The 12,094-nt window shown below is 39.3% G+C and overlaps 1 protein-coding gene across 4 annotated transcripts in view; it reads left to right on the top strand.

Annotated features, from left to right (window-relative positions):
* Window positions 1-8,921, top strand: part of SLC41A3 (solute carrier family 41 member 3) — a 41,402-nt gene extending 32,481 nt beyond the window's left edge. For all 4 annotated transcript variants that reach the window (XM_081315908.1, XM_081315907.1, XM_081315909.1 and 1 more), the window contains 5 exons: window positions 827-971; window positions 2,340-2,419; window positions 4,929-5,063; window positions 6,103-6,251; window positions 7,445-8,921. In XM_081315908.1, coding sequence (XP_081172034.1) covers window positions 827-971; window positions 2,340-2,419; window positions 4,929-5,063; window positions 6,103-6,251; window positions 7,445-7,630 — 695 coding nt within the window. In that variant the 3' untranslated portion in view covers window positions 7,631-8,921. The remainder of the gene's footprint in view (window positions 1-826; window positions 972-2,339; window positions 2,420-4,928; window positions 5,064-6,102; window positions 6,252-7,444) is intronic.
* Window positions 8,922-12,094: the final 3,173 nt, after the last annotated feature.

Raw genomic sequence — 12,094 nt, 5'->3', positions numbered from 1 at the left:
GAGCCTCAGATCAGGTATCATAGGTTGAAGCTTTCTGCTTCAAATTGGACTATTTGTCATAATTGAAGAAAATCTGAAATTCTCTTTGTAACGGGGAATTCTACAGGAAAGTATGACACCATTTGTTAAACTAATTCACAAAATAAGTTGTTGTTTCCTCGAAACCAAGTCTATGAAAAAATGAAGAACAAATTCAGTGCTTTGAAAGATTAAGGCTGAGTTACTATACTTTAGGATGACATTTATATAAAAATGTAGCATTTTTATCTTAATTAAGATGAAGGTATTCATGCTAAACTTCCAGTGTACATCTGAGGAACTACCTCCCACATGAACCTATGGATTTTGAATTACTATTGATGAATTATTGCCATTATGACCTTGATTGATGTCATTGTTTACTATATCTAGTGCTGCAAAATCCAGTTACAGTACAGAATATTACATGTATGATATCTTTTATATTACTAAATTTTAATCCATCTTGCAGATTCTTTGAATGAAACATTAAAACATAAATATTTGAACTATTATTTTACATTTTCAGGCACTTCTCTTCTTATTATTGAAGTTTAACAATCTTCATTTTCATGTCCAATATATTTTCCAGTTATTTTTCATATAGCAGGTGATTGAAAAAGGATGCCCATCAAATACAGTTCCGAGGGCGATAGGACTTGGGTGTCCTATTGCTGCAACTATGTTTTTAGTTGAAAACCATTGAATCATTTTACCAAAATAAAGATGTGATTTAATCTTTCAGAACTGAAAATTCAAATGTAAATCTGGGATTTTCTGTTTTTCTTTTTCTTTCTTTTTTTGACAGATGTAACATATCTGTCCCCCATGGTCTGCACCATTTTCATTGTTTTGATTCCTTTGTGGATTGCTATTGCTCGGCAGAGTCCTCCCATTGCTGAACTCTTGAAGACTGGATGGCAGCCAATTATAATCGCAATGATCATCAGCAGGTAATCATCACTGAAGACAGAGCTTTGCTAACTGGCTATGTGGAAAAATCAGTATAATAATCAGTTTTGTTAAATTATGGCTTTTTGTTGGGGATTGTCTCTGCCTATCTGGAATATGTTAGTGAAATCTTTACTAATAAGCATCTAGATTTGAATCTTTAAGAAGCCAAAGTAGGTGGGTTTTTTATGGTATTTGAAATAAATAAAAGGAGAATTACTTAGAAGGCACAGTTCTTTCTGTCTTGAAATTAGTGTACTAAAAATGTTCCAGCTTTTAATTTCCCTCAGTTTGTCCAATCGTCTAACACATTATTTAAAAACATCAGCTTCAAAACATGGATTTAGCTTCTAGAAAATAATTTTGAAGCTTTGAGTGGTGATGATTGCCCCCCCCCCCAAATAAGTAAAACATATGAATAGCCAGCTGGGTAACTTTGGGCTGATCACTCACTCTCAACCCAAGACCGATAAATAAAATAAAAACCTATCTACTAACCTATGTTGGACCAGCATGGTAGATTATAAACTGTTATCTTCAATAAATAAGTTTTCATCCTGTAATGTTTTCATTTGGGCCTATAGTAATAAATAATAATTATTAGAGAAGCAACCTAGAACTAAGGAGAAACTTCCTGACAGTTAGAACAATTAACCAGTGGAACAACACTGGAGGTTTTTAAGAAGAGACTGGCCAACCATTTGTCTGAAATGGTATAGGGTTTCCTGCCTGAGCAGGGGGTTGGACTAGATGACCTCCAAGGTCCCTTCCAACTTTTATTATTATTATTATTATTATTATTATTATTATTATTATTATTATTATTATTATTGTTGTTGTTGTTGTTGTTGTTGTTGTTGTTGTTGTTGTTTTGTTGTTGTTATTATTATTATTATTATTATTATTATTATTATTATTATTATTATTATTATTATTATTATTATTATTATTATTATTATTATTATTATTATTATTACATTTCCCACTGACAGTTTCTGAGAAACCTGAGTGGGAGGTGCTTTTGTGGTCAAGCCCTACATTGGCTTTCCACTATCGGTTGAAAGAGATAGAATTTAGATCTCATCAAACACAGATATACTGACATCAAATCTTTTCATGTGTCTGTGTGGGGGGTCCTTTTTCTTTTACTGCTCTCTTTCCTGAAGGCAAATTTAAAATTCTTGTTCTGTTTGTAAAATTTCTTAACTTCCTGACTTAACTTTCATAAAGTTTGAATTCTTACTTGCGAATGTGTTGCTAGTTTATGCTAATGATGTATAGTTGTATTTATGCTTGAATAGATGATAGTAGTTTGCATGCAGACTATTGGTAAATTAGACTAATGAATGAATGTGTATGTTTTGAAACAGCCTTGGTGGAGTGATTTTGGACAAAACTGTAACACAACCAAACTTTGTAGGCATTGCTGTTTTCGTTCCAGTGATCAACGGTAAGGTTGTTTTTTTAAAAAAATAAAGGATTGCAAATGAAATGAAATATAATTTCTGCTTTATTGTTTTAAGACTGGAGTTCCAAGGTTTGATAGGAAAGATAAACAAACCCTGATTCTCTCACAAAAGTACATTACAGTATATTATTTAGCATTTTTACTCTGGGGATGTATTAGGACATTCAGTAATTAAAATTCTTCTCAGTTGAGTAATTTAATGATTATCAGCAGGTTGTAAACGAGAAGAGTTGTAATTCTGCAGTGGAACATCTTCATTTTATTAAAATAATTCTAAATTCAAAACTCAGATGATGAAACGTTGCTGGACAGAAGAATTGTATTGCTCTAACCATGCATGCTAGCTGGGGAATTCTAGGAGTGGATATTCACACATCTTAGACTTGCCAGTGTGAAGAAACACTCTCTAAACACACCATTGGCTTAGTTTCTATGCCAAGAATATATTGATTTTTACTGGAATATTAAATTCTTCAAATGCTATGTGTATTCTTAGCACTTATGTATGGGTCCAGAAAATCAACTTATTCATATAATGAAGGCATGGAGTTTGTAATGGATAAGTTGCATTGCATGCTGAGATTTAGATACCAGTTTAAACTTCACTGTAATTGCCCTAGAGATATATTTAACAATTTGAAGAAAATAAAAGAATGAAACAGAAGTTTGATCAGTCTAAACTCAGAGCAGGATCTATGTAAAGAAAGCTCCATCAATATGCAGTGGATACTGCACAATTTGAGTTGGAAAAAAATGAATGGGAAAGGCCACGTGTATAAATGTAAAGCTTCCATGACATCAGTTGATCAGCTGAATGAAGGACGTGACTTCTTCAATTTATTTTTATTTTTTAGTTTATCTTTTTGAAGTGGATTAAGAATGCAAAAGCCTTCTGGCTGTGTTCATTTCTGAGGAAATGAAATTAAAAGCAGGCGTCAGTGCTTCAGCAAACAGGCTGTGCCAAATAGGTTCTAGAGGAGAGGGCTACTCTTGCCAAAGTTATGTGGCAGCTCCTCACATCACCAGGAGAAGGAGACCCTGGAATCCTCTAAAATGCTGAGGATCATGCTGGGGAAGGGACGGTCTTCCTTGTGTAAATCACATTATGAATAGTGCCTTGGCATTTGAACTATGATTTTGGATTGGGGCTGTTATTCACAGTGTACAGCGTGCTGCCAGACATAGTGTAGGCAGGGAGAAAGAAGATATAAAACCTGCTTTACTAGCTGAGAAAAAAAAGGGGGAGACCCCCTTTCTTCTGTTTCTGCATAAGGAAGTGAAAGCGTGGACAGATAATAAGGATATTAGATCACACAAGAATTAGCTCTTGTTCTTGAAGACTTTTCACAAGCTGAATTTCTGCAGAATGCTGATGTAAAAATACTAGCGCTTGGGCCAATCTTTCCTTCAAAGTTTAAGTGTTTGTGAAGGCCGGGAAGTTAATGACTCTGAATGCAAGAAGAGCATTCTGTATGGAATCTGGGATGGGGATGAGATGTTTCTCTCTGAGAAACAATGAAAAGTAGAGGACAGCCCCTCCCCCCTCAATATTTTGAGTGGAACAGATGTCAAATTTACTTCATCTACATTTGTCAACAGAAGTAAAAGAAAAGTGGCATCTTCCCCCTCCCCCCTCCAAATTTGTTGCAGTTGTTTTTAACCTCTTGGAAAGAGGCAGGAGTTACCCTATGATAAGGTGAGAGGCCAATAAATTTGATAATAAATGAAAATAAAAAAGCCCTGTCCGTTTCTAAAGGAGGAAAAATCCCTCTGAGTCTGCTGAATTCTCAATTTCATCTTACATTGAAAATGTATTGATTAGGGCCAAATATTGACTACCACCAATACTAGATCGATGCATCTCCTTTTCTATATCAACTAAGTTGTACTGAGGTTACTTCCAGGTGAGGCTTTTATCGTATGATCCCTCTACCTTATTTATGGAATTTTAAAGTGGGGCTCAGATGACCTTGCTTTCTACTTTCTTTATTATATGTACGTATGTGTATTCTTATCGTAAAATCATTAGGAGAAAGGGACAATATAACAGCGTGACAGTATTTAAATGCTTTCACTAGGAGCTTCCTTCCAGAACAGGAATGAGTGAACTGAGTGGCCTCAGAATTATTTCTGCCTTCAGTTACCAAAAGTTACAGTTTGCTGCCATGGTGTGGTAGGAATCACCCAGAAAATACATTGTAAGCCTCTAAAAGAAAGAACTGCCTATGATCCTGCAAAAACCCAAGATGAAAAAAAGAGAATTCTTCTATAAGCCTATCTGTCCGATTTATATCCTCAACAAACACCCACGAGGCCTTGCAGTCCTTGGCTACAAAATGTTAATAGTGGGCTATGGAGATCCAAAGGTTGCCCACCCCTGTAAGGAGAAGCTCCCACATGACTCGTACTGATGTTTCCGTGGCGTTCGGCAAAGCTTCTGTCTTTCTTGTACAGAGGGATAATGCTTGTGTTCTGTCCTTTGGCTCTGCAGGTGTTGGTGGCAATTTGGTGGCTATCCAGGCCAGTCGCATCTCCACATTTCTGCATTTCTGGAGCATGCCTGGAGTCCTGCCACACAAAATGAGGCAGCATTGGCCTAATCCGTGTACCACCTTCTTCGCTTCAGGTAGAAGGCCATTGGTCCCTTGCTATTTGCATACCCGGACTCTAGAATTTCAGAAAGTACTGTACTGGGAATATGTACCCATTAACCACATGTAATGCTTGGGTCTCCATTCAGTGATACAGAAAACTATTCTTGTTTCCCACAGTCAGAAAATTATATGCATTGTCTAACGATGAAAAGGTTGTACAAAAGGCTTATTAGCAAATATTAATTGAAAAACAACATGCAGAGAGTTCTCTGTGTTAAAGAATATTCAGTTTTATGTTGAAACAGAATGAGTTGAAGGTAAGATGATATATGAAGGACAATGGTTAGATTTTTTTGAAAATAAATCTCCTTCCTTATGAATAGAAGCCCTAACACATCTCTCCCTCTCTTTCTCTCTCTCTCTCTCTCCCTCCCTCTCTCTCTCTCCCTCCATCCCTCCCTCCAAGTCTTTTAACCATCGCCTTTTCTCTTACTGTTGCCTGTTATTCTCTTCTGATTCTGCTTTCTCCTTTTGTTCCCATTTCACAATAGATTTTTCACCTTCACAATTTCTCATTCCACTCCATTCCATGACAGCTTCTGTTTGTTGGTTTGTTGTCGACCATGTTATTATTATGGTGGACTTCTAGCACTATTTGTTACATTTATATAATAAATGCACATGTTGGTGATAATGATGATTTTGGAACTTTCTGCTTCTTTGCCTAGACCAATAAAATATAATGGATACTAGGTATTAAGAGCTGTGTTGGCGCAGTAGTTAGAATGCAGTATAGCAGGCTACTTCTGCATTCCACTGCCAGCAGTTCGATCCTGACCAGCTTAAGGTTGACTCAGCCTTCCATCCTTCTGAGATCGGTAAAATGAGGACCCAGCTTGTTGGGGGCAATATGCTGACTCTGTAAACTGCTTAGAGAAGGCTGTAAAGCATTGTGAAGCGGTATATAAGTCTTAAGTGCTATTGCTAATGCTAGTCCCTACTATGTTTTTCAAAGAACTCAGCTCTTATTTCCTTTGTGATCATAATTACAATCTTTATTCTTTCTTGCAGGTATCAATTCTAAATCAGCTCGTGTCCTGATCTTGCTAGTGATCCCAGGACACCTGGTGTTCCTCTATGCTATACATCTCTTTCAGGGGGGCCACACAGCAATCACATTCACTTTTGTGGCGCTTTATCTGACAGCTGCTGTCCTGCAGGTAACCAGAAACTGACTTTTAGAATTTGGGATTCAGCTTTGGATATGGCCATAGCTTATTGTTATTTTCCATCCATTAACATCATCCCAAAATCACTCTTTGCCCACATTTCATCCCCCAGAGGATCTCTTTTACATCCATGCCAACCCAAAGGAAAACAATACCTAAATTTTGCAGTGACTTTTCTCTTAAAATGAGAAATCTGATTGCTAAATTTTTCCCACTCTCTTGTTATTGTATCATGGCTGTTCTTTTCAGTCCTGATGACCGCTACTGTCTCCCAGTACCCAATCGTCTGTTCTCCTGCTTGACAGTCAGATCTGTAAACTGTACGATGATTGCTCTTCCTTTGACTTCAGGGCAATGCTATCTAATACAGAAAGCCATGATTCCAGTCTTGGTCTGATTGCTGCTATGGTTACTGGTGCAGCAAGAATTTGGGAGATAGTGTGGGTGGGTGCAAAAGAGTAGCAGCCCAAGATGTGGGGATTCTGGTCAAGACAGCATCTGGACTGACATATCTGTCAGCCTTACCAAATAGATTAGACAAGAAACATAACCAGATCAGCTAATTCTGCTTTATTGTAAAGTTACATTAACATGATCTTGCAAGTCTGAAGGAGAATTCTCCTATTTCTTTTAGAGACCAAGAAACTAGAGAACGTCCCTTGTGATCCTCTTGTACCCATGATCCGGCTGCAGATTATGCTGTCTCTTACCTGACCATTCCTTAAGCAGCATCTCTTCTCCCTGATTCCCAAAAGCTTTCCACATACTATTACAGCAGAATTCCCCAACTTTTCTGGCTTTGCGGATCGGGTGAGGGGGTGGTGGGGAGAGGCGATGGTTCCGTGTGAGCCACGGGCAAGTGTGTGCACAGCTCCATTTGTGCAAGCAGTGGGCACACACACCCATCTGCCACTTCTGCGGCCCGGTGCTGAGGGCCTTAAGGCCCGGTAGTGGTCGTGATCTGTGGGGTTGGGGACCCCCGCATTACAATATCCCAATTGACCAAATTACACAGATACATACTTTACGCTTTCTAAATAGGGGAAAGAAATGAGAAGGGAAAGATTTTGTCTCAGCTGTAGAATGTGTGCACTTTCAGCTATCACAGCTGATGGAATAGATGGCAGCACTACGATATCATGCTGGTGACTGCTGCACTTGTTTGTTTGTTTTCTCACTTGCAGGTGGGAATTCTGCTCTACGTGGCTGACATCATTGTGCGACTAATGTGGAGAAAGGGTCTGGATCCTGACAATTATTCCATCCCCTACCTCACTGCCCTAGGAGATCTCCTGGGCACTGGCTTCCTGGCAGTTTGCTTCTACTTGCTTTGGTTGCTCAGTGGCTTGGAGCCAAAACTAGGCAACTAAAGCGTTTCAGCCGTAGTGTCAAACTGCCTGCGAATCTCTCACAATCTTCAACAGGATGCTGAAAAGAGGGCATCCAGGTTCCTGAACTGGAATAGATTGTCCTCCCTTTTGATCTCAACACTGCATAGCTGAAAGTTGGAAAAGAGCGACAAATGACGTAGCATAATCATGTATCACAGCGTTTGAAGTGTCAGCAAGGAAAGGATTGTGAAGCATTCTGATCAGTTTTTCAACCAGTCAAGGAATCTTACTAAAGTGGCTTGGTTTGAACAGTCTCTTGATGCTACCAGAAAGCTAACCCCCGTTTTCAGTAGGGTTGAGCTTGTGTCCTTGATGAGATGCCACATTGTCTCCACTACCCTTCAAAGAAGGCATTTTGCTTTCTGTCTGCTATATGTTCCCACAAAGAAAGAGGGAAAATTATGTCCAGGACTGTTTTCACTGAACTCCTAAACATAAAAAGAGAAACAAAGTGCAAAATCTGCTTCATGACACCTCATGCATTATGGCAACCTGCTCAGCGAAAATTACTTTGCATTAAATTTTTTAATCTGTCCACTAATGTTCAACTTGGGGGATGGGATATGTGTCTCTGTGTTTATGTGTATTTTCTTGCACTTTGACAGGGAACATAATGGGGGGGGGGAGAGAACCTAAATATTGAAACTTCCAACACCTGATTGTATATAGGAATGAAAATAAAATATGTGCTTTGGAGAGAAAAAAATTTAGAAGAAAGCCCCAGTCAGTGATGGAAGGGTAATCAGCATCCCTATCTTTCCCATCTTATTATGCTACTTTCCTGGGCCAAAGCTTTTTGCTGAGTATACCCGCTACTGTAGGGAAATCTGAAAATAAGGACCAGCTTAAATTTAAAAGCCAAATTCTGAAGGCTCCCCTAGAAGTAGTCAGAGGAGGAAGTTTGATGGATAAATTTTACTTTCTGTAGTAGCTTTGTGCTGGGAAGAACAGACCTTCGTGAATTCTGGGTCAGGGACAAACCTTTGTGTGACCTCTTAGCTGTTCCAAAGGCAGGGAAATGAACTCATTTATTTCTGGCGGAGAGACCCATGATAACTGAGTTTTTAACTCAAAGGAATTTTTATAATAGAAAAATGGAGGTTGAATTTCCGTACGCCTCCAGTACAAGTGTCAGGCTTAATCAAATTTCCATCTTCTTTTTTTTTACACTCTTCTCTTTTTTGTTTTGTTTTACATGTTCAAGACAGATTATTGTTTTTATGGGGTGACAGAAATGTACACATACAAAATAAAATATAAATAATGGCTAGTACTTGGATGGCTTCATTATGTGGTCCAGGACTAGTTATTAAGCTAATAATTTCTAAGATCCAGCAAGTAAGACGTATCAGCTTTATCAGTTATAAGAATTATAAGAATCAGTCTGGTGTAGACAATTGCATTGAACACAGTTGAAAGAGCGATTCTTTTTTTTTTAAAAGTCATACATCCTCATTCAACTCAAGATTACATCCATACTATTCCTGCCTCCCACTTTTGTCACAACTACCCTGAGAAATAGCTTGGGGGGGAGGGGGGATTTTCTTTGACTGAAGAAAAACCTGAACCTCAGTCTGCCTATCACTACATCACCTTGACCCACAAGGGAAAGTAGGGATGGTAGAACAAGTAAACATGCAAGTGGAACTCTAAAATATACATTAGAAGGCCTCTTAATGCTTCCTTATTTTATGACTCTAATGCAGACTTATCAAACTCGCGATGTCACGTGATGTCACACAACGTATCGGGACGGTTTTGCCATTGCCGGCAATGGGGTGGGTGCAGCTTCCGGATGACGCGTCCGGCCTGTGGGCCGGCAGTTTGACACCCCTGCTCTAATGGCTCTCTCCAAAACATGAGATACCTTCAATTTATACAAATATAATAAATGAAATGAAATGAATTTGCAGTCACTCACTGAAATATTTTTAAAATGTTATTATAGGATCTGAACAGAGCGAGATGGCTTAATGACACTAGAGAAGGTCTGTACTCCAACTGTTTGAGCCCTAGCATCATGTGGCGGAGTGAGCTCCTGTCATTTGCCTCAGCTTCTGCCAACCTAGCAGTTTGAAAGCATGTTACATGTGAGTAGATAAATAGGTACCCATTCAATGAGAAAAACGGTGAATCCAGCCGGTGCCAGACCTTCCCCAACGCATGAGCGTGAGGTGACTTTGGTGGGAGAGAAGTCCCAAATGTTGCTGCAAAATGCTGTTGAATCTTTCCCAATGTGGAACTAGCCCGCCCCCTTCTGGTGCACTCTGAACTGAAAGGACTAACACTTAACAGTTTGCAAACAACTACTTTATATCACACTGTAGTCTCCTGGCTAATGTAACATTACCATAAATAAGTAATAGGATCTGAATGAATATACATTATGAAGGAAGAAAATGGAATAGTCAAAGAATCTGTAAATGATTATATTCCATTGACTTTATTTTGGTTTAAGTAGCATAGCTTCTCTTCCCAAACAAGAGTCCTGGTTGTAGTTTGAAGCAAGATGTGGCTTTTATTTAAAAACACTGTTGTTTATTTCTACTTTGGGCGGAGTCCCTAGAGAACATCTGGTCATGTTTTATCTTTGCTCTTAGGTAATTCCAACTCATTTAAAACAGGCAGGAAAAACAAGTGGTGCAAAGAATAATTAGTTGGAGCACGTTTCCCCACAAAAATGTTCTAAGTCATGAATGGGCATTACTTTGAAAGTTCTTACTAAGAACTCACTAAGGATCCTTAAAACTTTCCATCCCATAGTGGTTGGCAGTATATCCAGTTCTCTGTCTCGAAAACTAATATTCTCAAAGTGATTGGGTAGCTACCATAGGGATGAATAAAACACAAATTGAAGAGAGGGGTATTTTTCCCCCACAGATGAACATTTAACTGACTCTAGATAAGCAAATATATTTCCAAGCATTCTGTCTTCCAGTAGTATAAATGTTCTAATTTTTAGCTTGCCAAATTTGGTGTTTTTTTAAAAAAAAGTTTCAAAAAGCTAGAAGGGAGCCTTTAGACCAGGGGTAGGCAACCTCGGCTCTTTTATGACTCATGGACTTCAACTCCCAGGAAGTCCATGAGTCATAAAAGAGCCGAGGTTGCCTACCCCTGCTTTAGGCTGAGTCCCACTTTCCGCTGAACATAAGAATCCATTTCTGGTTAGACTCACCCAGTGAAAGGAAGTGCTCCCTATCTCTAGGTGACTGGTTTAAACCTCCAGTGATGGAGCACCCATGATTTCTGAAGGCAAGCTTTTCCACTGGTTAATTGTCCTCACTGTCAGGAAGTTTCTCCGTAATTCCAGGTTGCTTCTCTCCTTGATTAGTTTCCATCCATTGTTTCTTGTCCTGCCCTCTGGTGCTTCGGAGAATAATTTGGCCCCCTCTTCTTTGTGTTTTTGTTGTTGTTAGCTGCGAAGCCGTGTCCTACCCATCGCAACCCCATGGACAACGTTCCTCCAGGCCTTCCTGTCCTCTACCATCTTCTGGAGTCCATTTAAGCTCACGCCTACTGCTTCAGTGACTCCATCCAGCCAACTCATTCTCTGTCGTCTCCTTCTTCTCTTGCCCTCAATCTTTCCCAGCATTAGGCTCTTCTCCAGTGAGTCCTTCCTTCTCATTAAGTGGCCAAAGTATTTGAGTTTCCGCTTCAGGATCTGGCCTTCTAAAGAGCAGTCAGGGTTCATCTCCTCTTGGACTGACCAGTTTGAACACCTTGCAGTCCAAGGGACTCGCAGGAGTCTTCTCCAGCACCATAGTTCAAAGGCCTCGATTCTTTGGCGCTCAGCCTTTCTTATGGTCCAACTTTCACAGCCATACATTGCAACTGGGAAGACCATGGCCTTGACTATACACACTTTTGTTGACAGGGTGATGTCTCTGCTTTTTAGTGTGCTGTCTAGATTTGCCATTGCTTTCTTCCCCAGGAGCAAGCATCTTTTAATTTCTTGGCTGTACTCCCCGTCTGCGGTGATCTTGGAGCCCAGGAAAATAAAATCTGTCACTACCTCCATTTCTTCCCCATCTATTTGCCAGGAATTGAGAGGGCCAGATGCCATGATCTTGGTTTTCTTAATGTTAAGTTTCTTTGTGGCAACCCCTCAAAAACTGGAATACTGCATTGGTTGTGTTGTTGGGTGAGGCGGCAAAATTAGACACCAACAACAGTACTGTTTTAGCTCTATATCTAAAACAGTGTATATTTTAGCTCTGGCGCTCTCTCATCAAACTCACTTCTTTAGATTGCTGGCAACTCTTTTTCTTTTGCTTCTGTTCCATTTTAGCAAATTGCATTCCTTGAATTGCTATAGTGCAATCATGAAATGCATCTCACCTCCTAGACTCAGGGTGGAACTCAGCCATCCAGTAGAGTCTTCCAAATGGGGAATTTTGAGTGCTCCACAATTGTATTTTGAAGGGGACAGAGAACCCTAAGATA

The sequence above is a fragment of the Vipera berus genome, assembly GCF_964194415.1.
Source record: "Vipera berus genome assembly, chromosome: 2".
In the NCBI taxonomy this organism is placed as follows: Eukaryota; Metazoa; Chordata; class Lepidosauria; order Squamata; family Viperidae; genus Vipera; species Vipera berus.
This window is presented reverse-complemented; position numbering and strand designations above follow the sequence as displayed.